This window comes from Triticum dicoccoides, chromosome 5A, assembly GCF_002162155.2.
Source record: "Triticum dicoccoides isolate Atlit2015 ecotype Zavitan chromosome 5A, WEW_v2.0, whole genome shotgun sequence".
NCBI classification, from domain to species: Eukaryota; Viridiplantae; Streptophyta; class Magnoliopsida; order Poales; family Poaceae; genus Triticum; species Triticum dicoccoides.
In genome coordinates, this window is record NC_041388.1 from 261,790,624 (window position 1) to 261,818,036 (window position 27,413).

General features: G+C 49.0%; 1 protein-coding gene across 1 annotated transcript; it reads left to right on the plus strand.

Moving 5' to 3' along the window:
- The first annotated feature begins 5,566 nt into the window (after positions 1 to 5,566).
- On the plus strand, positions 5,567 to 8,964 carry LOC119300900 (probable inactive serine/threonine-protein kinase bub1). Its single transcript, XM_037577802.1, has 7 exons — positions 5,567 to 5,764; positions 5,850 to 5,994; positions 6,274 to 6,431; positions 6,551 to 6,635; positions 6,710 to 6,764; positions 6,847 to 8,176; positions 8,541 to 8,964. The coding sequence occupies exons 1-6, from the start codon at positions 5,640 to 5,642 to the stop codon at positions 8,139 to 8,141; spliced, it is 1,863 nt and encodes a 620-aa protein (XP_037433699.1). The 5' UTR covers positions 5,567 to 5,639; the 3' UTR covers positions 8,142 to 8,176; positions 8,541 to 8,964.
- Positions 8,965 to 27,413: the final 18,449 nt, after the last annotated feature.

The window sequence follows — 27,413 nt, forward strand, 5'->3', positions numbered from 1 at the left end:
AAATTGTTTCACAACTAATACAGCCTGGAACACCGTAGTGTGATGTCCGAACATCATAACTGCACCCTATTGGATATGATGCATACCATGATGTCTCTTATCGAATTACCACGATAGTTTATGGGTTAGGCATTAAAGACAACCACATTCACTTTAAATAGGGCACCACGTAATTCCGATGAGATGACACCGTATGAACTATGGTTTAGAGAAACCTAAGCTGTCATTTCTTAAAGGTTTGGGGCTGCGACGCTTATGTGAAAAAATTTCAGGCTGATAAGCTCGAACCCAAAGCGGATAAATGCATCTTCATAGGACACCCAAAACAGTTGGGTATACCTCCTGTCTCAGATCCGAAAGCAATAAGGGATTGTTTCTAGAATCGGGTCCATTCTCGAGGAAAAGTTTCTCTCGAAAGAATTGAGTGGGAGGATGGTGGAGACTTGATGAGGTTATTGAACCGTCTCTTCAACTAGCGTGTGGCAGGGCACAGGGAGTTGTTCCTGTGGCACCTACACCAATTGAAGTGGAAGCTTATGATAGTGATCATGAAACTTCAGATCAAGTCACTACCAAACCTCGTAGGATGACAAGGATGCGTACTACTTCAGAGTGGTACGTAATCCTGTCTTGGAAGTCATGTTGCTAGACAACAATGAACCTACAAGCTATGGAGAAGCGATGGTGGGCCTGGATTCCGATAAATGGCTCGAGGCCATAAAATCCGAGAGAGGATCCATGTATGGAAACAAAGTGTAGACTTTGACAGAACAGCTCGATGGTCATAAGGTTGTTGAGTGCAAATGGATTTTAAAAGGAAGACGGACAATGATGGTAAATGTCACCATTAAGAAAGCTCGACTTGTCGTTAAGATGTTTTCCGACAAGTTCAAAGAGTTGACTACGATGAGACTTTCTCACTCGTAGCGATGCTAAGAGTCTGTTGGAATTATATTAGCGATTACTGCATTATTTATGAAATCTTGTAGATAGGATGTCAAAACATTGTTTCCTCGACGATTTTCTTGAGGAAAGGTTGTATGTGATACAACCGGAAGGTTTTGACAATCCTGAAGTATGCAAAGCTCCAGCAATCCTTCTAGGGACTGGAGTAAGCATCTCGGAGTTGGAATGTATGCTTTGTTGGAATGTATGCTTTGATGATGATCAAAGATTTTGGGTTTATACAAAGTTTATGAGAAACTTGTATTTCCAAAGAAGTGAGTGGGAGCACTATAGAATTTCTGATAAATATATGTTGTTGACATATTGTTGATCAGAAATGACGTAGAATTTCTAGAAAGCATATAGGGTTATTTGGAAAGTGTTTTTCAATGGAAAGCCTGGATTAAGCTACTTGAACATTGAGCATCAAGATCTATAAGGATAGATCAAAACGCTTAATGGTACTTTCAAATGAGCACATACCTTGACATGATCTTGAAGGTGTTCAAGATGGATCAGTCAAAGAAGGAGTTCTTGCCTGAGTTGTAAGGTATGAAGTTAAGACTTAAAGCTCGACTACGGCAGAAGAAAGAGGAAGGACGAAGGTCGTCCCCTATGCTTTTATCATAGGCTGTCTACAGCATGCTATGCTGTGTACCGCACCTGAAGTGTGCCTTGCCATGAGTCAGTCAAGGGGTACAAGAGTGATCCAAGAATGGATCACAGGACATCGGTCAAAGTTATCCTTAGTAACTAGTGGACTAAGGAATTTTCTCGATTATGGAGGTGGTAAAAGAGTTCGTCGTAAAGGGTTACGCCGATGCAAACTTTGACACTAATTCAGATTATTCTGAGTAGTAGACTGGATTCGTATAGTAGAACAGTTATTTGGAATAGCTCCAAATATAGCGTAGTAGCTGCATCTACAAGATGACATGGAGATTTGCGAAGTACATACGGATCTGAAAGATTCAGACCCGTTGACTATAACATCTCTCACAAGCATAACATGTTCAAACCCAGAACTCATCGAGTGTTAATCACATGGTAATGTGAACTAGATTATTGACTCTAGTAAACTCTTTGGGTGTTAGTCACATGGGGATGTGACCTTGAGTGTTAATCACATATCGACGTGAACTGGATTATTGACTCTAGTGCAAGTGGGAGACTGTTGGAAATATGCCCTAGAGGCAATAATAAATTAGTTATTATTATATTTCCTTGTTCATGATAATCGTTTATTATCCATGCTAGAATTGTATTGATAGGAAACTCAGATACATGTGTGGATACATAGACAACACCATGTCCCTAGTAAGCCTCTAGTTGACTAGCTCGTTGATCAATAGATGGTTACGGTTTCCTGACCATGGACATTGGATGTCATTGATAACGGGATCACATCATTATGAGAATGATGTGATGGACAAAGACCCAATCCTAAGCCTAGCACAAGATCATGTAGTTCGTATGCTAAAGCTTTTCTAATGTCAAGTATCATTTCCTTAGACCATGAGATTGTGCAACTCCCGGATACCGTAGGAGTGCTTTGGGTGTGCCAAACGTCACAACGTAACTGGGTGGCTATAAAGGTACACTACAGGTATCTCCGAAAGTGTCTGTTGGGTTGGCACGAATCGAAACTGGGATTTGTCACTCCGTGTAAACAGAGAGGTATCTCTGGGCCCACTCGGTAGGACATCATCATAATGTGCACAATGTGATCAAGGAGTTGATCACGGGATGATGTGTTACGAAACGAGTAGAGACTTGCTGGTAACGAGATTGAACAAGGTATCGGGATACCGACGATCGAATCTCGGGCAAGTATCATACCGCTAGACAAAGGGAATTGTATACGGGATTGATTAAGTCCTTGACATCGTGGTTCATCCGATGAGATCATCGTGGAACATGTGGGAGCCAACATGGGTATCCAGATCCCGCTGTTGGTTATTGACCAGAGAGTCATCTCGGTCATGTCTGCATGTCTCCCGAACCCGTAGGGTCTACACACTTAAGGTTCGGTGACGCTAGGGTTATAGAGATATTAGTATGCGGTAACCCGAAAGTTGTTTGGAGTCCCGGATGAGATCCCGGACGTCACGAAGAGTTCCGGAATGGTCCGGAGGTAAAGAATTATATATAGGAAGTGCTGTTTCGGCCATCGGGACAAGTTTTGGGGTCAACGGTATTGTACCGGGACCACCGAAAGGGTCCCGAGGGTCCACCGGGTGGGGCCACCTGCCCCGGGGGGCCACATGGGCTGTAGGGGGTGCGCCTTGGCCTATATGGGCCAAGGGCACCAGCCCCAAGAGGCCCATGCGCCAAGAATCAAGGGAGAGGAAGAGTCCTAAAGGGGGAAGGCACCTCCGAGGTGCCTTGGGGAGGAGGGACTCCTCCCTGGCCGCACCCTTCCTTGGAGTGGGGGGAAGGGAGGGCAGACCAACCTAAGCCCTGGCGCCTCCCTCTCCCTCCCATGACACATCTCCGTCCTCCCACAGCGCTTGGCGAAGCCCTGTTGGAATCCCGCTACTTCCACCACCACGCCGTCGTGCTGTTGGATCTCCATCAACCTCTCCTCCCCCCTTGCTGGATCAAGAAGGAGGAGACGTCGCTGCTCCGTACGTGTGTTGAACGCGGAGGTGCCGTCCGTTCGGCGCTAGGATCATCGGTGATTTGGATCACGACGAGTACGACTCCATCAACCCCGTTCTCTTGAACGCTTCCGCGCGCGATCTACAAGGGTATGTAGATCCACTCCTCCCTCGTTGCTAGATGACTCCATAGATAGATCTTGATGACACGTAGGAAAATTTTGAATTTATGCTACGTTCCCTAACAACCCTGTGCCTTCTCCATCTTCTCTTGGATGCTCATCATCATCATCATCATCATCATCATCATCATTTCAGCATCTTCGTCGCCCGAATCCAAAGAATAGATGAACTCGTTGAATATGAATTCATCAAGGTCCATGTTTCCTCATCCCAGGAGGAGCCCATCGATGACCTACAAATGACCAAAGAATCAAAAAATTGCTCGGACATTTCATCAAACATATAGACCGCGAGGTGTATATCCTGAGGAGTTGGACGTACCACGGCGGCATTCGTTGACAGTGACCTTGTCCGGTGGCGGCGCCTCCGATGGCAAAGTTGTGGTTGCGGACGACGGCAAACAACGATGGTGGTGGAGCGATGATGGCGGCTGTGTGGACGAGAAAGAAAAGAGAAGAGGAACATGGCATGTTGGGCAAGGAGGGGACGTCTCCAAACGAACCGGAGGGCCTTTGCAGTCAGTCATATGTGACACTCGCGTTCGGACGCTTTTGGGCGTCTCCATATCCGCCCCACATATGGGTTGGGTATGGGGATTGCTGGTTCGACAAGACAATTGGCTGGATTTGTAGGAGAAAATTGGATATTTGCCACTTTCAATACATGGCTTCTCAAAATTGCCACTTTCAAGATTGGCTTCGCAAATTTGCCACTCTGCTCATTGGCTCCTTGATCACCATGCCACTTCCCTCCTTTTATTGATTTTCTTTTATCCTTTCCCATTTATAAGCACGGGAAAAGACCATACTACCCCTGATGCTATGCTAGTACACAGTACATGTATTCAGCTTATGCATATGCATTTGTTATTCTCGTTCGACAGAGCTCGTCGTTAGTAAGAGCGTCTAACCGTCTGTTGACGCCGCCGGCCTGGTCACCGCCGTCGCCCGCGCCACTCGGCTGCTTGCTCGGCCCGACTGCCACCGCGGCTCGCCCCATCTGCCTTCGCGCCATAGCCGCTCAGGCCGGCCGCCTGCTCTGCACTTGCGCCGCTAGTCCTGGTCGCCTGACCTCTCGGCTGAGAAGAGGATGCAGGAGGGCGCGTCCAGGGAGGACGAGAGAAGGCAGACGGAGATGGGCACGTGGCCACAGATTCCATACGTCACATGATGCACAACTTTGCTAACGAACCGTGCAACAAGAGATCAATTGCTACAGATTTTTGAACAAAGCAAGGATAAGGCTCGACATGATACGGTCCAGAATCCATGCACGTGCCGTCGGCGAGATCAGCGGCACGTGGCGTTGACGAGATCGGCGGCACTCTGGATTTAGGCGATCGGCGGCACGCGACGTCCAGAAGATCGGCGGCACGCGACGTCTAGGTGATCTGTGGCACTCTGCAACGAGGAAATCAGTGATGGATCACACACGGTATTCTCAGCGTCTGGTACGCTCTCATCTGCTTCAAGTATCAATTAGTATGTGGACATTACGTGTATATAGCATCAGGGGTAGTATGGTTTTTTCCCGTGCTTACAAATGGAAAAAGAAAAAAGAAAATCAACAAGAGGGAAGTGGCATGGTGATTAAGGAGCCAACGAGCAGAGTGGCAAATTTGCGAAGTCAATCTTGAAAATAGCAATTTTGAAAAGCCGCGTATTGAAAGTGTCAAATATCCATTTTTCTCGATTTGTAGATGCTCTAGAAAAAAAAAGGAAATCTCGGACCAGACCATTGGGCAACCAAGGCTGACAGGCGGGCCATATAATATATACGACAGGTGGGCCCACATGTCAGTATATGCGTCTAAAATTAGCAAAATTGCAGCCCTGATTTCAAATCCCAAGCCGCCGCTTGCTCGGTTGCTTCTCGTCCCGGCGGCGGGCCAGCGACCCTACCAATACACCCATGGCCGCCGCCGCCGACCACCAGCACGGCCACATCGACAAGGAGAAGGAGAAGGAGCTCCTCTCATCGGTGGTTGGCGACATCCGCTGTTACTCCGGTTCCGACCCCCTCCGCCCATGGCTCCGGTACGGCCCTGCTCCCAATCACCACGCCTACCCGCACTGCGCCCCTCCCTTCCTCCTCTCTGGTCGAACTGATTCCGTCTTACAGGGGGATCCGGAGGCTGGAGGGGGCGCTGCCGCCGGCGACGTTGCGGGAGAAGCTGCCGAGGTTCCTCCAGAAGTGCGCCGAAGAGTTCCAGGACGAGCCCCGGTACCGCGACGACCCGCGGTACCTCCGCGTCTGGATCCAGATGGTGAGCCACTTGCTGCTATACCAAACCATAGTACCGGCTGACTACGCAAGGGTTTCATTTCGTTGGGGATTTACTGAGAGATGTTGAGATTGATTGGTATATTTAACGGCAGACTATCTGTTTGCTAATTTGCCATGCTAGGAGTTGCCTCCTACTGAATGTTTTCGTTGAAACACCACAGTTATTGAGCTCCCTTTCGCTCGGGTTCTCTTTGAGATAGGAATGTTCTCCTGGATTGTTGCGAGGTTATATTGTGATTGCATGGTGTTGATGGTGTAGATGGACTATGTGAAGGACGCAAAGCCATTGCTGAAGAAGTTGGAGAGGAACAGAATAGGCCTCAAGAGAGCTGCGTTTTATATGGCTTACGCGATATATTATGAGAAGCGTAGGAGGTTTCAGGACGCGGAGCAGATGTACCGCGTGGGAATCCAGAAGTAATCTCTTACCCGCCACGCTGTAGAGGATACTGTCGTTTGCTTCTACAGTTTGTTATTATTGTCTGAATATAAGTCTGATTGTGTAAACCTGGGTACTTAATGCAAGTGTTCAATAGCCTTGCAGAGCCTATCGAGGAGTTACACAAAGCACATGATCAGTTTATCTATCGCATGGAGTTATACCAGAAGAGGAAAGATAAAGTATGGCTCTCACTTCACCTTGGCAAATATTGTGTGTATGTACTCTTTTCTTACTATATGCATTTCATCTGCAGGAAGGAATGCCTAGCCGAGTTAAACCACTTCCTAGATGTGCAAACCAAGTTGATGGTATGTTTAGAAAAAAAACTTTACTCAGGCTATCTAAATCAGTTTCTAGTGGAACTTACATGTCATTGGGAATATGCTGCAGGTCAAAGCAGAAATTATACAGAACTTAAGTCCAATCCAGTGCAAAAATTGGGAAGTAGTTCAAATTCTTCATTGTGCCGTCATCCTCCATTAGGTCATGCTAAAGATGGTGTACCATCCAGAGGCACCTCAGGAGATAACAAGAATTTGTCTCGTTGTAATAGTGATGACACTGTAGTTGTACGATTTGTTGGCTCTGCATTGGTTGGAAAGTCAGAAACTGAAGATGCTTGTCATCATGGCCTCGTTGAACCAACTATAAACTTGAAGGAGGCTATGGATGACATCAATAGCATGTTTCTAGAGCCAGTGGAACCCGAGACAATGCTCAAGAAACGCTCGAAGCGTGATCAACCAAAGTTTAATCAGCAGGCAAGTGCACTTCATATCTTTGTTGATGAAGAACAACTTAACAGTAGTGATTCAAACATTCTCCATGGCAAGAACACAAAGTCAGTCCATCCAAAGTTCAGTCAACAAACAAGTGCATTTGAAATATTTGTTGATGAAGATTGTCCTAATGCTACCAACCAAAATGTGGGCCAAAACAGGAAAAGTAATAAGGAAAACAATCAGCAAACAAATGGCTTTGAAATCTTTGTTGATGAAAATGAGCCTAAGGGCAATGATCAAAATGTCATGTGTCACAAGAACACTAGGTGTCCTCGACCATTACATGATTCAGCAAGGCAGCAGGGCACGGGTGACTTCCAAAAGCCATTTGTGGGAGGGTTTGCAATATTGGCGGATGATGAAGATGAACAATGTGCGAACAATGATGATGGTGTTAGGATAAATTCCAGAAGTATGCATCCTCATAATAAGCTTACTATGCTCCATGCAGAACAAGCTGATAAAGAAACAAGACATGGCGAAGGTGAGAATCCTTTAAATTTTGGACTTCGAGAAGACACAATCATTCGTAGGTTTGTGGGATCTGCTGTTGTTGATGAGCCTAAAGTGGAAAATGCATGCCACCATGGGTTAGTTGATCCAACTATCAATTTGAAGGAGGCTATGTCTGATATAAACAACATGTTTGGAAAACCACTGAACTTCCAGGATGGTAAAAAACCAAACAGGAAAACGAATGCAGTATCAGAGAGAAAAGCAGCTCCTGTTTCTGGTTTCTCCATATTAGCTGATGATGACATTAGCAAGGACCCTGCTGCTAAAGACAAATCAAGCAATTCCTGTACATTTGGATCTGAGAGTGGTCTATTTGAGCCCACTATCACTACCCGTGACGTCATGTCGGAGATAAATGATATGTTTGGAATGTCACTTGACTTCTAAGGCACTTGCTTAGAGGGAATTTAATTATTCAAAAGGTACTGTTTGTCCTGCACCTCGTCACTCTTTTCTTGAGTCTTTGTATTCTGCATTCAAGATGTGAAATGTGCTGCATATTTCGTCTAAAAAGGAAAAAATGCAATCGATATGGAATATATGTACTATCATTTGCTGATATAATAGCTTGGGATTCAGTTGAACTCTTTGGTGCATAGTTGGCGACTGGTGAATATTTCAAAAACTGATCATTCGCGTTTATTGTTCTTATGTTTGAATGTGTTTCTTGATTCGTTTTCCTTGATAAAATTGGGACGAGCGAAATGGTGACTAGCTTGGTTATTCATATCGCCTTGATATCGTGATGTTTTTGCTCTCTTACCTGAAAAATGCTTCTTGACGCAGGTGCAGAAGATGCACAGAAAATGTTACAAGATCACCCCTCTGGTGATGCAGGGTGCAGAAACCGGGAATGATACCATGCCTGTGGTGTTCTCGCTGATATCATAATTTTCCAGGATATTTTCCACAAAATGAGCTTCCGGATCTTTGTTTAGCACCAGGCCCATGAGTTTTGTACCATATGAATGCTGGTATAAGTTAAATTGTTCCCTCAGGATTTGAGGTCACAGAACATTTTGTTCTCCCCACTGTATTTTGTTCATTAGATCCTTGGCTAGCATTGGTGATGCTGCCCATTACAATGACTTTCTCTTTGTTGGAACTTGGAAGTCACTGCCAGTCCATTATCAAACTCTGTCCCCGCTTTGCTTGTGTTTTTGCTGCTTGTACTGAAGGAATTTTACAGAATAAAAAATACAGTTCCAAACGGTACCTACACTCTTACATTTGTTTTTGCGGGTACACTTATTTATGGCCATTAAGGTTTTACTTTCCATTTTTGTGCTGTTTGTTGACAACATATTGCAGGTTTCAATTGGGGAGACTGACGTGAAACAACTAGTGCACTAGCATCAAGGATCAAAGCCTACAGTAAGAAAAAAATATTTGGCATATTTAGATAGGTAATGAAACATAGATTAATTGCTAGTGCACTAGCATTGTTAATCCCTATCCAAATAAGAGTGACGCCTCTACAGGCCTAAACAGGTGCACCAAGAAGAAGCTGACGGCATATGATGAACCCTAACTGGTTTGTTCACGTTTTGGATTGGCTCAGATTCATGGCTGCCCGGTGTTGCCAGATGACCACTCTTTCGTGAGTGAATCCATGGTGATTGCTGCAGGTGCTGCGGTCTTGTCGCTTCTATGCTGAGTCAGTAGGCCACCACACCTCCATCTGGGTTCAGGTACGCACTTACATATGCAGTGTATTTAGATTCAGTTGTCACAAAGATGCATCCATCAACAACAGAGCTTAATCTCTAGAGATACAAAGAAAAAAGGGAAAGGAACGATAGGTAGGCAGTATGAATACTACTACTAGTCCAGTCCATGCATGGCTTCCTGGGTCACGAAAGCGTACATGTCCTGGCTATAAATCTCCACTGTACATACACATGCAGGGTTCCCAAATTTGCATGAATTTTACAGGAATTCAACAGGGTCCAGTGAAAAAAAAAATACCGTGAATGTTTTGATTAAGATTTTCACTTTTTATGCTAGAGAAAAATCATGGTAGCTTACAGATAGTTAGAATTAAGTTTCAGGAACGTACGCACAAACGAATATGGTGGTCCAGATTTTTGGTTTATGAACACTAGGCTGCATGTAAACCAATGCTTGGCGTTGTCGAACTACATTTTTCACAATAAGAAACACGATGTTTAAAAAAATTAAAGGATGGGAGGAGGAACTGATTGGTACGGACGTACAGTATATCAGTTGCATGAAAAGATACGTATACTGTGAGATTCTTTGGTCCAGACGAACCTAGATTCAGCAAAATATTTCTAGCCTAGTAAGTGTGAATCGATCTGTAGTATTATTGGTGCCGTTCCCTTTCTGAAGGCTGCTGAAGAATCTTTCTCATTGTCCTTATGGTGTCAAGATATGATTGGTGTGGATGGTGATTGTTGTAGTTTGTCGATCGCTGTTTAGATCATTTTGTTTCTTTTCCTTTTTCATCGCTTAGGCATAGCTTTGGTCTTTTGCCTACGTGTTTATTGGTGTTTTGGCTGTGTGCATCGTAACTATGCCGAGGCCGTGTGAGAAGAATTGGGAAGCGTAGAACCCTTCGTCTGGGCCGCATTGCATTATATAGAGAGTACGCCGTGGCTTACAAGAAAGGAGGAATCGATCGAGAAAGAGAGATCGATCTTGTTCGGTTACAGGAGGTTTAACAGAAGAAGAGATAAGAGTAGATAAGATTACAAAGTTTAAAACTACTCTCCTATCTCTATACAATATATTCTAACATTCCCCCTCAATCTGAACCGAGTGATCTCTACCAAGGTTAAGATTGTTCTTGAAGTCATTCAATCTTTTTGTGGTAAGAGGTTTTGTGAAGCCATCAGCAAGTTGATCACCAGTTGGTATAAACCGAATATCAAGTAGGTTGCGAGCTACTCTTTCTCTGACGAAGTGAAAATCAACTTCAATATGTTTGGTTCGTGCATGGAAAACATGATTAGCTGAGAGATAGGTTGCACCAATATTATCACACCATAACCTCGCAGCTTGTGGAGCCTTGATCCCAAGTTCATATAACAGAGTCTGTATCCACATTACCTCAGCTGTAGCATTAGCCAAAGCTTTATACTCAGCTTCTGTACTGGACTTAGAAACAGTGGCCTGTTTCCTTGCACCCCATGACACAAGATTTGTTCCTAGAAATACAGCAAAACCACATGTGGACCTTCTGTCATCAGCACACCCTGCCCAGTCTGCATCAGAATAAGCAGTAACAAGCAAAGACATTGACTTGGTAATCTGAAGTCCAAGGCCTTTGGAGTATTTGAGATACCTCAAAATCCTTTTTAGTGCAGTCCAGTGTGTTGTTCTAGGTGCATGCAAATATTGACAAACTTTATTGACAGAGTAAGAAATATCAGGACGTGTAAGAGTCAAATACTGTAAAGCACCAACAACACTTCTGTATTTTGTTGCATCATCTGATCCAAGTGCTTCTCCACTGTCAATTGTAAGTTTTTTTGAAGTTGAAATTGGTGTACTTACGGGTTTGCAATGTTCCAATCCTACTCTCTTGAGTATATCAGTGGTGTATTTTTCTTGTGTAAGAAGTATTCCATCCTTTATCTGTTTAACTTTTATACCAAGAAAATAATGAAGATCACCTAAGTCTTTGAGGGCAAATTCCAACTTCAGATCCTTAAGCAAACAAATGGTAGCATGTGCACTTGAACTAGCAACAATTATATCATCAACATAAACGAGCACAAATATAGTGACCTTATCTTTATGATAAAAGAACAATGAGGTATCTGCTTTAGATGGTGTAAACCCAAGTTGTTGTAATTGCATGTTTAACCTGGAATACCAAGCTCTTGGGGCCTGTTTCAAACCATATAGAGCCTTATCCAACTTACAGACATAGTGTGGTGCACTTTGATCCTCATATCCTGGTGGTTGCTGCATGAACACTTCTTCCTCAAGAACACCATGAAGAAACGCGTTCTGAACATCTAGCTGGCGTAGACTCCAACCTCTGGAAACAGCATAGACAGTACAAGTCGAATGGTAGCTGACTTAATAACAGGACTAAAAGTATCTTCATAATCAATACCAAACCTCTGTTTGAAACCTTTGGCAACTTGTCTAGCCTTGTACCTGTCTATGCTTCCATCAGATTTTCTCTTTATCTTATATACCCATTTACAATCTATGACATTATGATCCTGCCTTGGTGGTACTAAATGCCATGTTTTATTTTTCATGAGTGCATCATATTCATGATCCATAGCTTCTTTCCAATCTTTATGTGCAAGAGCATCACTCAAACAAGTTGGTTCTCCAATATGACTGAGGAAAGCACGCTTAACTTTGTCATACCTGACCGTACCATCAGTGTATTCTTTTTCCTTGATAATACCTGACTGTGATCTGGTGTGCCGGCGCGAAGTGTTAGTGATGTGTGCGTGGGCACAGAAAATCCCGGTTCAGAAACTGGCGCCGGAGATCCTGTGGCTGATGGTGATGTAGAAGCAGGCGCAGAAAATCTCGGCTCCTGATCCGAGGAGGATGCCCGTGGAGAAGCTGCAGCAGATCCTGGTGCATCCAACGCGTGATCCAAGGAGGATCCCGGCCCCACAGGCGCGTCGCTCTCGTCGGCCGGGTCGAGGCGCGGGCTCTCGTCGTTCGGCGCGCCATGTGGAGACACGGTTCCTCCCGTGCGGGGGCAGGCGCGTGGGCTGGCTGGGTCCACCAGACGCAGCCGGTCGGCCACATCTGCCGCGGGAGGGCTGGAAGCCACTGGATGGCTGCATGCGAATCCGGCTCGGGGCGCTCAGCAGGCGCAGTCCTGACGCGCGGATCGGCACGGGATCGCGCGTCGCTGCTGCCGCTGCTGTCAGGGAGATCAGCCTCGTGTTCTGTGCCAAGTCTGTCCTTTCCTGCACACATAAAATCACAGCCTGTTCCTACACATATATCATCAGAACCACCGTTTTGAGTGGAATTTTGCACACTGTCAGCCTTATGTAATTCACCCCCGTGATCTGAAAGAAGTGCTATCTCGGCACGAAGAAGGGCTCCGGCGTTTGGACGAAGTTTGGCAAAAGGAAAAAGGGTTTCATCAAACACAACATCCCGAGAGATATATATGCGTCCAGTTCCAACTTCTAGGCATTTATAACCTTTGTGAAGATTGCTATAACCAATAAAGACGCACTGAGTAGAACGAAACTCAAGTTTATGATGATTGTATGGACGTAGGTTGGGATAGCAAGCACACCCAAATATTTTAAGAAAGTTGTAGTCGGAGTTTGATGATAGAGACGCTCTAATGGAGTGACATTTGCCAATAACTTTGCTAGGAAGACGATTTATGAGATATGTGGCAATGATAAAGGCTTCGTCCCAATATTTGAGAGGCATGGATGCATGAGCAAGAAGGGATAAACCAACTTCAACAATGTGACGGTGTTTCCGTTCAGCGGAGCCGTTCTGTTGATGAGCATGAGGACAAGAAACATGATGTTCAATGCCTATGCTACGGAAAAAGGAGTTGAGTTTTTCATACTCCCCTCCCCAGTCACTTTGGACTGTCAATTTTTTTCGATCAAAGTGTCGTTCAACAAGTTTTTGAAACTCTTGAAACACAGAGAAAACCTCAGATTTGTACTTAAGCAAATAAATCCATGTAAATTTGCTATAATCATCAATGAAACTAACATAGTATTTCTTTCTTCCAAAGGAATCTCTTGCATGTCCCCATACATCACTGAAAATAAGTTCTAAAGGAGCATGAGATATACTATTCGACTTCGGATAAGGTAGTTGGTGACTCTTGGCATATTGACAAGCTTCACAAACAGACTCACTAATTGAACTATGTGACAACAAGAGGTTGCCTTTATTGACTACTTGTTTAACGATGATCGAAGATGGATGTCCTAATCTTTGATGCCACCTTGCCAAAGAGGGCTTGATGACGGAGAAAACTTGACGACGCTTGCGACTAAGTGCTCCGGATGTGATGGGGTAGAGACCTCCAATGCATCTACCATGATGGAGTTCCCTCGTTGCCCGATCCTTGATAAAAAAGTAATGAGGGTGAGTTTCAAAGAAGACATTATTGTCATGAGCTAAACGAGACATGGATGCAAGATTTTTATCCGCTTGAGGCACATGAAGAACATCTTTGAGGACTAGATCACGTTTAAGTGTAGGGAAATTAATGAGGGCCTGACCAATGTGTTGAATATCCATACCTCCACCGCTTGCGGTGTGAATTTGATCGCCGCCATGATACTGTTCACGAAGAGCAAGTTGTTCTAGCTCGCTTGTGACGTGATCCGTGGCACCAGAGTCCACGTACCACACCCCTTCTCCTCCTTGTTCGCGCATAGGCGCAACAACATGTTTAGCATCAGGAACGAAGTTCTCATCGTAGCGATGCCAGTAGTCCATGACTTCATTGCCCGACTTCTTGCAGAGTTGGCAGCGAGGACGTGCTCGGGAAGAAGAAGAAGGGCGGCGGCTGTTGTTGTTGTGGAAGTCGCCACCCTCGGCCCTGTTGTTGTAGTTGCTGCGCCGCTGCCGCCGTTGTTGGAGTAGTCGGCGTTGCTGCGCCCACGGCCGCCGTTGCGCTGCCCCTGGTGACCGCGGTCACGGCCGCGGCCACGAGAGACAGAGTTGGCGGAGGACTGCCGGACGTTGGCGCCGTGAAGAAGGCTGAGGCGGGCGTCGAAGCTCAAGAGCTGACTATACAGCTCCTGAACGGTGATCGGCTCCACCCGAGCGGCGAGGGCGGAGACCATAGGGTTGTAGTCCATGTCGAGGCCGGCAAGGATTTTGGACACGATCTCCGGATCGGAGAGCGCGGCGGCGGTGCAGGCGACTTCATCGGTGAGGCTTTTGATTTTTCCAAGATATTCTGCCATAGACATGTTACCTTTTTGAAGATTCGTGAGCTCAATGCGCGTGTTGATTGCTTGAGCTTGGCTTTGAGCAGCAAACATGGCATGGATCGCACTCCATACTTCGGTTGGTGTCGAGAGCGTCGCGACCTGTGCGAGGATCTCGCGGGATAGGGATCCCATCAAGAATCCTTGGAGCTGTTGCTGCTGTGCGTACCAGAGGGATCGTGCAAAGTTGACTACATGTTCGTCCTTGCCGTCCTTGGTGATGGTGAGCATGGCCGGCGGTGGCGGGCTCTGCGGGTTGAGGTGGTGTTCCATCTGTGCCCCCTTGATCTGGGGCAGCACAATGGCTTTCCAGAGTAGGAAGTTTCCCCTCGTGAGCTTCTCTTGGGGTGGTGATCCGAGCAGGGAGGTGTTGGTGGAGGTGGAGGAAGAAGAGGAGGCAAAAGCGGATGATGATGATGATGTGGTGAGCGTGCGCATGGTGCTGGCCGTCATGGTGGCGGTGGTGGTGGACATGCTGCTCGGTCGCTGCGGTAGCTAGATACGATCTATTCCTGATCTATTGAGGAAGAGGCTCTGTTACCATGTGAGAAGAATTGGGAAGCGTAGAACCCTTCGTCTGGGCCGCATTGCATTATATAGAGAGTACGCCGTGGCTTACAAGAAAGGAGGAATCGATCGAGAAAGAGAGATCGATCTTGTTCGGTTACAGGAGGTTTAAAACATAAGAAGAGATAAGAGGAGATAAGATTACAAAGTTTAAAACTACTCTCCTATCTCTATACAATATATTCTAACAGGCCGGGCATGCACTCATTGTGTTTGTATCCCCTTGTTGCTTCAGTTTGAGTCAATAAAATTCACCCTTTGTCAGAGATTGTTTCAAGGGTGGATTTGATAGGTTAGGTATGAAAGAAACAGTATAAGGTTGGTGCATGAAGAGGAGAAGATCGAGCAAAAGTTATGAAGCTTATAAATATATGCTATCCGGAGATCGAGCATGCAAATTGCAAGCAAATGGAGCCCCCAAGTCCCATACATCCCCAGCTAGACCTTGCTCCCCAGTGAATCGTGATCATGAGCTCATGACATATAATGAAGATCTTTCCCCCAAAAATTTTTTGTTATACATAGGTTTTCTGTTATATCGTAGTAGGATACATTGTGTGTGTACTTTCGTTTTCCTAGAGCATCATGGGGTAACTGTGAGCGGGAAAAGTAACAGTCTGCTCATGTCCAAAAACCCACAGGCGAGGCGAAGAACAAGGAAGACGTGCAGTGGCAATGGTTGGCGACATCGATGTCACGGGGTGGCACCGTATGACCCAGGCCACACAGAGGCACAGGTAGAGGTAGCCTAGCCCTGCTTGCTTCTCCGACAGTAGGATACGACTGTGATGTTCCCCTGTCCAGGTGGTCCAAACTAATCAGGTACTACTCCTATAATTAACTAGTGTAAGTAGGAGCGATAATCAGTGGCCCCCCTCGCCGGATCCCCAACGCCTTGACAAGGAGGCGCCTGCGCCGATCCACGAGATGATCGACGGCGGGGGGCTAACTAGTAGCTAGGGACCGCCCGTACATATCCATGGCTATCAGTTATTATAGCGCTCCCACGATGACATGTTCAACCAAACTCCCTGTTGTTTGATGTTAAAAGAAAAGAAAAGTACAGTCAGTGGTGAGCTTAGGGCCCTCTCCTAACCTGTCAATTATCTTTGTTTTTGTTTTGGTAGTGCACTGTATTTCCTTAGACCAAATCTATCTATGACCTAGTACTAGTTAACCAACCTACTGACCTAGCTTGGGCAGAGCGGAAAACCCAAACGTGCACGTTGTTGATTCACGACGTGATAACTGGTGTCAAGTCGGCGTAGGATTTAATGGGGGCCATGGAGCTCTTTTTCGTGCAATTAACACTTTGTTCCTCCACAGGGTGGTGGTGGTCGTTGAATCACCCATCGCCAATATTTCTTGGCACGATCCAGCCGCGAGTCCTCTTCTCTCCAGCCCAGCTACATGCATCCTTTAATATAAACACGTCCTCTAATGCATCGCAAAGTGCTCTCTCCAAGAGGCATATATGCAAATCAAGTTGCTTAACGCACGTTGCTCTAAATTCATTTGGACCTGCCAAAGAAAGTGAGGGGGCGTGTGTCTAGCTGCAATCACGAAGGCGCGTCCTCCCATTTGCTCGACATCCGCAGGACCGATCCTCTTTTCCAGTTGGTGCAAGCTATACTCCCCCACAGAATTATTGCGAAACGCAGTTAATGCAAATGCATTTGAGAAGCGATCACGGCACCAGAAACCAGAAGGTTTTGCAGGGAATGCATAGCCGCCAGTGCACTAAACGCGTTTGAATGGAGGAGCGTCTTCTACAGAAGGATTAACCTCCTACCACAAAACCCTATGGTTGACGAGATTAACCTCCTACCGCAAACCCCTATGGTTGACGAGATTAACCTCCTACCGACTCTAGTGAAGGATTTGTAATCATGATTTGATAATGAAACTAGGACATGAGAGGTCCTTTGATACACAAGGGTAGAATGGGAGCGGGTGTCGCGCGCTGGCTCCATCGCAAGATGCATACAATGACATGTGCTCCCTTCATAAACTAATATAAGAGCGTTTAGACTTTAGTGATCTGAACGTAATACCATTCGAAAGTGCTATACCAAGCTCTGGGGGAGCCGGGAGGCACGTGGGAAATAAATGCCGGAAAAGCGACTCTTGTCCATGGGAACAGGGCAACGATCGAGCCCGGCGACGTGGAGCTCCCAACGCCCACGAGACGCGACATGCGAGCACGGCGTGCATCATCCGTGCGTGGCATACACATGCAGCACTAGTGCTACGCTTCAATTGTCCGATGACCCCCGCAGTAACTGATGTGAGTGGTAATGGCTGGATGCATACGCACACTCCTGTGCAGCACAGGACCTAATCAAAACTGGGATCTTGGTTGATTTTATCTTGACTAATAAAAAGGAGCCATGCATGCATGTATCATGCAGGGGTATTAGTCAAGGACTGTTTTCTCTTGACTGCTAATAATACGATACGTGTTGATTTCATCGTGATTAATAAAAAAGAGCCATGCATGCATTTGTCATACAGGGGTATTAGTCAGGAACTGTTTTCTCTTGACTTCTAATAATACGAGATGGCTGTCGCCGCAGTGAAATTAACTCGCGGAGCGCTCCGCCCCCCCGCGCTCCTGCCTAGCGCCGGCGGCCACTCCGGCCCCGGCGCCCACCAAACCCCGCCGGCTTCCGCTCCGGACCCGGCGGCCACCATGGCCTCGCGGGTGTCACTCTCAGCGGGATCGTCGGACTCCTCTGCCCTCCCTTCCCCCCTCCGGCTCCGGCGAGGCCGGCGCTGCGCTCGCTCGTCCTTGTCCCGGACATCGTGGGCACGGCGCGAGGTCCCATCGTGCGCGGCGCTTCATCTCGTCCCCCTGCGCCGGCGCCTGCTGCGGCGGCCGGGGCGTGGCAGTCCCGGCCTGCGCGCCGGATGGCCAGTCCGGAGTTGCGTTCGCCACCGGCCCAGGGGAGGCGCTCGCCGCCGGGCCGCTGGCCGAACATTCTCCCCTCCTCCCGACCCCCGAGGGGCCGCATCCCGGCCAGGCTGATTGGCTGCTGCTACAACTGTGGAAGTGATAGACACATATCTGCCCAATGCACAAATCCGCCGGTGTGCGTGCGTTGCGGTGAGCACGGCCACATCTCCAGGTTCTGCACCAACCCGCGCCGACGCCCTCGGAGCCCTTCGCTGGCGGACCCTCCCCGCGCGCCCCCGGCGCTGCGCCAGCGCCCCCCCTCGCCGGGGCCGCCCCTGGTGGCCGCTCGGCCGGGACGGCAGTCGCCGCCTTCGCCGCGGCTTCCCCCTCCGCCGCCTGGGCCTCCGCCTGCCGGGGCGGTCCGTCTCGGCGTCTCGTGGAGCCAGATCGTTCGGGAGGAATCAGCGGGCAGCGTTCAAGGTTCGGGCTTTTCGGTCCCGTTTGAGCCGGCGGTGTCGCCGGTGCTCTCGCGCACGCAGGTGGAAGAGCCAGTGGACTGCGTCTTCTTGGAGTCCGGTCCGGACCTATGTGCTCTGGAAGAGGAGCTGTCCAGGGCGGTGGTGGTGACCGTGGTGGGTTCGCATCAGGCTGCAGATCTGGCCTCGGCTGCAGCTGTTTTGGTGGATGATTTCGAGCTGTTGCCCGGTGACATGTCAATCAGAGGGTACTTTCCAGAGGATTTTATCATCATGTGCAGATCAGTTGAGCTGAGGAACATGATGCTCAGGCGTGGCCGCGCTGGGACGCCGCTATTCGACTTGGTGCTCTCGCCATGGTCTCGCCGTTCGCGGGCAACCGGAATCACCATGCCATTCCTAGTGCAACTGGCGCTCCGTGGGGTGCTGGCGAATGCCTGGACGCGGCGGACTGCAGAGGTGTTGCTTCATGGGCTTGGTTTAGTGATTAAGGTCGCGTCTTCTACGGCGTCCCGTAATGATATTTCGGAGTTCAGGGTCTGGCTTCGGACGGACGACCTGGCGAGGATCCCTGCCAAGCGAATTCTCGTAGTGGAGGAACAGGGCGGACGCGGCCAGCAGGCCATGGCCGCGGGGAATCAGGATAATGCTCTGTGGTACCCGGTTTCTATCAGGCAGGTTGGTGATGCGATGCGGGTAGATGAGCTGGCCGGGGCGGCACCTCCACCGCCGCCCCCCCTCTCTGCCTTCGGCTGATGATGATGGTTGTGGATGCCGTGGTGATGCGAACGGGGGTCCGTCGGCGCCGCCACCCAGGGCTTCGCCGAAACCTTCCTCGGCGGGCTTGGCCCCCTCGCTGCCGCAGCCGCAGCAAGGTGGTGGATTTCGAAACAGCGCGGCCAGTTAACATGACCGGGTGGAATGTACGAGCGACAAGGCTGGTGCGGCTGATTCGGCTGATGCGACCCTGATCGTGGGTGAGGTCAGCGTGGAACGACCGTTGGTGGAGGAGCGGGCTCTGGGAGTTTCGAGGTGCATGGAGGCCCCGTCGGTGGAAAGCAGGGTGGGCTCCTCTTGTCTCCAAGGGGAGGGCCATGCGGGCTGTGGGCCAAGGCTGTTGATACGACAAAACTCTGTGGCTTCGATCAACCAACCAGAAGGGGAGTTTGTGCCGCCCGAGGCGGTGGCTGGGCGAACAATGCTGGGCCAGTCTGGGTCGCATCAGATCGGGGGGCCCGGTGGCCTGGTGGTAACAGGAGATTCGCCAGGGATCAGAATTGGGGATTGGGAGCTGCACCTCTCTCATGTTGAGGAAAGCCCGCAGAGGGAGACACGCGACCCGACCGAGGAGGATTTCGACAGCGACAACTGTGGTAGTTCCCTACTGGTGGATTTGTCTCACCGTTTGGATTCCGAGGAGGGACTGGCGGGGTCCGAGCGGCATGTGGATGGGACGCAGCCATGCATGCATGGAGATGGCTCCGAGGAGGGACTGGCAGGGCCCGAGCTGCATGTGGATGGGACGCAGCCATGCAGGCGTGGAGATGGATGGTTTTTGGTGAGCCTTTCAGAGCATATTGACGAACCGGACCTGCTGCCTACCCCTGCTATTCCGGACCCATCTCCTCAGGATAGGGCGATACAGGTGTGTGCAGAGCTCAGGGGCAACACCACGCCCATCCTGGAACAACCAGCATCGAGGGGCCTAGAGCCGAGACAGCGGAAACCACGCCAGAAGAGGGCACCAGTGACAACTCCCAGACGTAGCGTGCGACTCGCCAAGGGAGGACGGGGATCTCGAGCTTCGAAACAGTAGGCTGTCCCGATCAAGAAATTATGCCTTGCGAACGAAGCTGACCTGATAAGCGATGACACCCTAGAAGCATACGCAAGGTTGTTCGACAAGCCGCTCATGGACTGCCATGTCAAGGCGATCTTGGCGTTGTTTGGTTGGGAGGAGTCCATCTTACCTCTTCAAGGGGAGGATGATGCGGTGGTGGAGGGCTTTTAGTCCCTAGTTGCATGGTGGATGTGGGATGCTAAAATGACATCGCAACCTCCTAAAATCCTGGTGTGGAACGTGAGAGGGCTTAACTCGCCGGCATGTAGAAATACCATCTTCCAAGTGGTAGATGCGGTCAAGGTGGATATAGTGTGTCTTCAAGAAACTAAGATGGAGGTCATTTCGGATGATATTGTACGACAAACCCTTGGCAATAGATTTGAGAATTTCTATTACGTTCCTGCGGTGGGCACTAGAGGTGGAATTTTACTTGCATGGGATCACTTGGTGGTGTCTGTCACCAATCGACACTTAACGCCGAATACCCTTACGGCACTCATCAAATAGGATGGGCTGCCTTTGTGGTGGCTTACTGGAGTTTATGGGCCACAGGGCGATGCGGAAAAGGTGAATTTCCTTAAGGAGATTCGTGATGTCCGAGACCTGCATGCAGGGCCGTGGGCAATTGTGGGCGATTTCAACTTGCTTGTTAATCCGGAGGACAAGAATAAGGCCACGTCCAATAGGCGCATGAGGGCTAGGTTCAGGGCCATGCTTAATCGGCTAGAGCTCAAAGAGTTATACCTTAATGGAAGGCACTACACGTGGAGCAATGAACGTCGACGGCCAACGATGGAGAAAATAGACCACGTGTTCGTTACTAACTGTTGGGAAGATATATACCCAAGGAGTCTACTTACTACTCTCGGTACGGCAATCTCGAACCACTGCCCGTTGCTAGTGGATTTGGACGCGGAATTCGAGGTGGGCCACCGCTTCAAATTTGAGTGCTTTTGGCCTAAAGCAGCAGGATTTTATGATACGGTGGAGCAGGCGTGGAAGTCCATTCCCTCCGTGGGCAATCCGTTCCTAGTTCTGGACAGGAAGCTGCGTACCACGGCGAAGGCCTTGCAGAGTTGGAGTGATCGTTGGATTGGCAACACCCGCCTCCAGATTGCTTTGGCAATGGAGATCATCTCAAGATTGGACGTGGCGGCTGAATCTAGAGAGCTATCCGATAAGGAACACGAACTCCGAAAATTGTTAAAAAGGAAGTTGCTTGGGTTGTGCTCCTTGGAACGAATGATCACGAGGCAAAGATCGCGCCTGTTGCATCTTAAGGTTGGGGACGCAAACACTACCTTCTTCCAAAGTCACGCGAGACATCGACAGAGGAAGAACTCTATAACGGTCATGCAGCACAATGGGGAGACCTTCACTGGGCAGGAGAGGATTGTGGATGCGGTGGATGGCTACTTTCAGGGTTTGATGGGAACAGCAGGGGCTAGAGAGGCCACTATTAATCTGGATGTACTGGACTTACCATCTATGGATCTGTCAACGCTTGAGGCACCGTTCACGGACGAGGAAGTTTGTAAAGCAATCAAAGGCATGCCTCTGGACAAGGCACCGGGGCCCGATGGATTCACGGGCAGGTTCTATGCAACTTGCTGGCACATTGTGAGGGTGGATTTCATGAAGGCCCTGGTGACGTTGCTACCCAAGAAGAAAGGCGCTATGGACATAAAGGAGTACCGGCCGGTTAGCCTCATAAGTGGACCCATCAAAATCTTTGACAAAGTTCTAGCAATTCGGCTAGCGGCGGATCTACCCAAGCTAATTGGACAACACCAAAGCGCGTTCGTTAAGGGACGCTCCCTACATGACAACTTCATGCTTGTTCAGTGCACGGCACGTCGTCTACATGTGTTGAAATCCCCAACGGTCCTCCTCAAGCTCGACATCTCCAAAGCTTTTGACTCCATCAGCTGACCTTTTGTCATTGAGGTTATGAGGCGTTTTGGTTTCGGAGAAAAGTGGATTGCATTGATCTGTGGGCTGTTGGCAACCTCCTCGACAAGGATTATGGTGAATGGCATTCCGGGCAAGCCAATACTCGCATGTCAAGGCCTAAGGCAGGGTGATCCCCTATCACCAATGCTATTCATACTGTGCATGGAGCCTCTAAGGGCCATGTTCTCATTCGCCATGGAGAGAGGTATGTTAGCACCTTTGGCACGGAACGGTTTGCAGCAATGGGTCTCCATGTTCGAGGACGATGTGGTTGTGTTCTTCAAGCCAAATGAGCTGGAAATAAGGACGTGCCGAGAAATACTTGCGCTTTTTGGTCAGGCCTCTGGACTTGCGGTCAACATGGCAAAGAGTGTGGCCTTACCGATTAGATGCTCTCAGGTGGAGATGGATCTGGTCTCGTCTTCCCTTGGATGTGGCAATGCAAACTTCCCGTGCAAGTATCTGGGCATGCCGCTCACTATAAGAAAACCCACCGCGGCGCAACTTCAAGATCTGGTAGACAAAGTGGCTGATTGCTTGCCAATGTGGAAGGCAGCCTTGCTGCCAAAAAGTAGCAGGCTGTTGCTGATCCAATCGGTACTCTGTGCCATCCCGGTGCACTCGATGCTGGCTCTAGACCTGCCAAGGAAGACTTTGGTAGCGCTAACCAAGATCTGCAGGGGCTTCCTTTGGTGTGGGAAGAAGGATGCACATGGTGGATCTTGTATGGTCGCGTGGAGCGAAGTTTGTACACCCAAATGGGCAGGAGGCTTGGGACTTCCGAATCTGTTTTGGTTGAATAAAGCACTACGGGCGCGATGGCCATGGCTTCAAAGGGTAGACAAGGAAAGGCCCTGGGCAGAGTTCACTATCATCGTGCCAACTGACTCGCAAGCCTTGGTACAAGCGGGTGCACGAGCATCGATCGACAACGGCAGGAATACACTCTTTTGGGAAGATAGATGGATTGATGGCTTTCGGGTGGCTGAGCTGGCCCCGCGCATCTACAGCCGAGTCCCGAAGAGAGTGCGTCAAAACAAGCTGGTGGCGGAGGCGCTCGACAATAACAGTTGGGCACATGATGTTGGCACTGACCTATCTCCAGAGGCTATAGATGAGTTCCTGAATCTTTGGCCAAGGGTAGCGGAGGTGCAACTATTGGATGAGTTGGAAGACACAGTGAGGTGGATGTGGGAACAGAACGGCGAGTTCTCGGCCCGTTCGGCGTATGCGGCGAGATTCATGGGGAGAGAGGTGTCCCCAACTGCTTCGTTTTCCTAGCAGACTAAGGCGCCAAGGCGATGCCGATTTTTCTCTTGGCTGGCGCTAAGAAACAGATGCTGGACTTCGGATAGACTAGCTCGACGCGGACTATCCCACCAGGATTCATGTCCATTATGCAACCAACACGACGAAACCATGCAGCACCTGATGATGGATTGTGTATTCGCGAGGCAGATATGGTCGAGCATGGGACGACTAATGAGGAGGGTGGACCTGGAACCGAGGCAAAACGAACAAATACAACAATGGGCGTTGAGGCAGGACGGGAACTCAACCAGTGGACGTGCTCATAAAGCCAAGTGCCTTCTTGTGATGTGGATGATCTGGAAACACAGGCATAGTGTGGTCTTTAATGGCGAGAGGCCGTCCGTCCCACGAATCATTCAATGCATCCAAGATGAAGGTAGACTATGGGCAAAGGCCGGAATGTTAAAAGGAGACATGGTAGGCTTCGAAGTAGAGCCGGTAGCGCGGGGCAATATCGAGTAGTCCTTTGTAAGTTTGGGGTGGTCTCGGGCGAAGCCCGAATGTAAATAATCATGTAACTATGAACTTGTGGATTCGGGGCTTCTTCCCCTTTCTTCTTTAATGAATGATATGCACACTCGCATATTCGAGAAAAAATAATACGAGATGTGGCACATTGACATTGCTGATCTTGTCCGGTTAACTGGGGTCTCTCGTGCGGGTGCTTGCTTGTGCGTGCGGGGTCATGCGTGGGCCTTCCAACATAGTCAGGAAGATGATGATGCAGTGGGTTCAATTACTGGCGGAAGAGGATGCACTTGCGTTGCAATGGGGCCCAAATAATGAGATTCACTTGATACAGAACGTTGTGTACATTTACTCCACCAATTTGGAAAAAGGATCACCGAGAAACAAAAACATAGTACATGGGAGCCTCTGAAAGTAATTTTGTATAAGCGATGTGTTGAAAAAAATTAGCAGCATCGAGTTAATTTAATCCAGAAGAGAAACTAGACATGCTACTATGTATTCCCTATGTTTCTAAATATAACTTTTTTAGTGATTTTAATACCAATACGGGCTACATATGGGTATATATAGACATATTTTACAGTATATATTCACTCGTTTTGCTTTGTATACGTAATTCATATTGAAATCTCTAAAAAGACTTATACTATTTTGAAATGGAGAGAATACAAAACATTAATAAATATATGTCGTGGTCGGGATAACCCTAGCGTTGACATCGTTGACAACCATGGAGATTAAGTGATACATGGCAAACCGTAGGGCTGGCCCGATCCTCACAAATTGAACAAAAAGCAGGGGGGAAATTACGAGGAATCACAGTGCTCTTTGGAGTCTTCACCAATATTGGCCTTGTACTCCAACCGAGTGTTCTCCCTCTGGAGGCCTTGATCTCCTCTAGGGGGGTTCCCACAAGGGGAGATACATGAGCAAAGTTCTATGTTTAGTAATGATCTTTGCTAATCCTAGAGAGGAGGTGTGAAATGAGTATATATAGGCCCTGTTGGGAAACATAGCATGCAATTACAAAAAAAATTCTACGGTCACGCAAGATCTATTTAGGAGATGCATAGCAATGAGAGGGGGGGGGGGTGTCTCCACGTACCCTCGTAGACCGAAAGCGGAAGCATTTGAACGCGGTTAATGTAGTCGAACTTCTTCTGGGTCCGATCGATCAAGCACCGAACGTACGTCACCTCCGAGTTCTGCACATGTTCAGCTCAATGACGTCCCTCGTCCTCTTGATCCAGCAAAGGTGTCGAGGAAGAAGATGAGTTCCGTCAGCATGACGGCGTGGTGACGGTGATGGTGAAGTGATCCGCGTAGGGCTTCGCCTAAGCACTACGGAGATATAACCGGAGGCGTAAACTGTGAAGGGGGGCGCCGCACACGGCTAACCATTGTTGGTGTGTGTGTTCTAGGTGTCGTGGTTCTAACTCTGACAGTGATGTAGGGGGGTAAGTATGGAGAGGCTAGATCTCAGCTATTGGAAAGTTGTAAACACACCAAGATGTACGAGTTCAGGCCCTTCGCGGAGGAAGTAACAGCCCTACGTCTCGGTGCCCGGAGGCGGTCGATTGGATTACTGGCGTGTGAATAACTGGGGTGTGAACCCTTCATACTGAGGAGGGGGTGGCTTATATAGAGTTCGCCGGCCCCCTCCTGCCCTCAGTAATGCAGGGTTTAAGGTACATTTAAGGTTGGGCGTTACTGGTAACGCCCCTAATAAAGTGCTATGATGACCATAAAAACTACTTAACAGCTGACCGTTTGCCTGCGGAGTGACTGTAGGTCTCCTGGCGGTCGAGTGGTTGGCTTCATGGTCGAGTGATAGCTTTCTGGTCGAGTGTTTTGAGTCCGTCGAGTGGGATACCTTTAAGTCGATTGAAAGGTGACTTCTCCTAGGGGTGTCCTAGGGTAGGACTCTTTGGTCAGGTCCGTGTCCCTACCCTAGGTACATGTCTTCATCATTAGCCCCCGAATGGATCGAGGTTAGAGTGGGGAAAGAGTTGGAGATCTTTCCGACTGGTTCTTCGGGCTACGTGAGCGCCTCGTTTTGGGTCAATCGTCACGGATGACGTTGTCAACCTTTTTCAGTCGCCTTGATCCATTCCAGGCCTTTCTCGAGTGAATTTCTTCGTTTGTGACATACCGAGCGCCGGCGCGATCGGGGTCTTCTGTTTTGACAAGTTGTTTTTGTGGCCCGCGGATGTCGCGGGATTCGGATTTTGGGAAGCGCGCGGGACGGGAGCGGCCGCAGTAATCGGAAGCGATAAAGCGAAAGCTCCTTGATCCCCGCGTCGCCTTTTTCGCCACGTACTACGCGCGCGTCTGCTGCGGGATTTGACTGGATAGCCTGGGCCTACCAGTCAGCCACTCGAAAGCGGTCCCTTATAAATCGCCGGCTCGGGGTTTCCAAGCAGTGCGCTCTCTTCTCCTCCTTTCTTCCACCTCTCCCCCTTCGCAAGTCCTTCCGCCACCTCCGTTCCCGCCCCAGCGCAGCAGGCCCGTGCGAGACTTCGCCGGCGACGATGACGAAGAGCAAGACCTCCGCTCTGGAGCGCGCGAAGAAGGCGGAGGCGGCGGGGAAAGGGAAGAGGTCAGCTCGGGGCGGATCTTCCTCTAGGACCGCTCTGCCCAAAGGTTGGATCCAGGGCGACTGGATGCCGTCGGTGCTCCGGCAAGAGGACCTCGACGACATGGTCAAGGGGGGAGTCATTCCCCACCAAGCTGCGCGTCTCCCGGGGGGAGAGATCGAACCTCAACCCCGCGACGGTGAGTGCGTGCTCCTAGCCACCCACATCGACCGAGGGTTTTCTCTGCCGCCCCATCCTTTTTTCCGGAGCTTCTTGAACTTCTTCGGAGCGCAGCTCCACCACTTCACTTCCAACTCCATTGTCTACCTTGCCGCTTTCATTTCCATGTGTGAGGCTTTCTTGGGTTGCCGCCCCCATTGGGGACTTTTCAAACACATCTTTACTTGCCGTTCTCAATCGGTCAAGAAGGCCAAGTCGAGTGACGAGAGGACGCAGGTGATCCAGTTGTGCGGGGGCTTGGCAATCCAGGCGAGGGGGAAGAGATGTTTTCCATCCATTACTTTCCCGGAGTCGGTCCGTGGTTGGCAGTCGACCTGGTTCTACTGTCAGGACCAGGCGACCCTAGGACAGTCGACTGGTCTTCCTCCTTTCTCCCTCGACCGAGCTGAAAAATCCG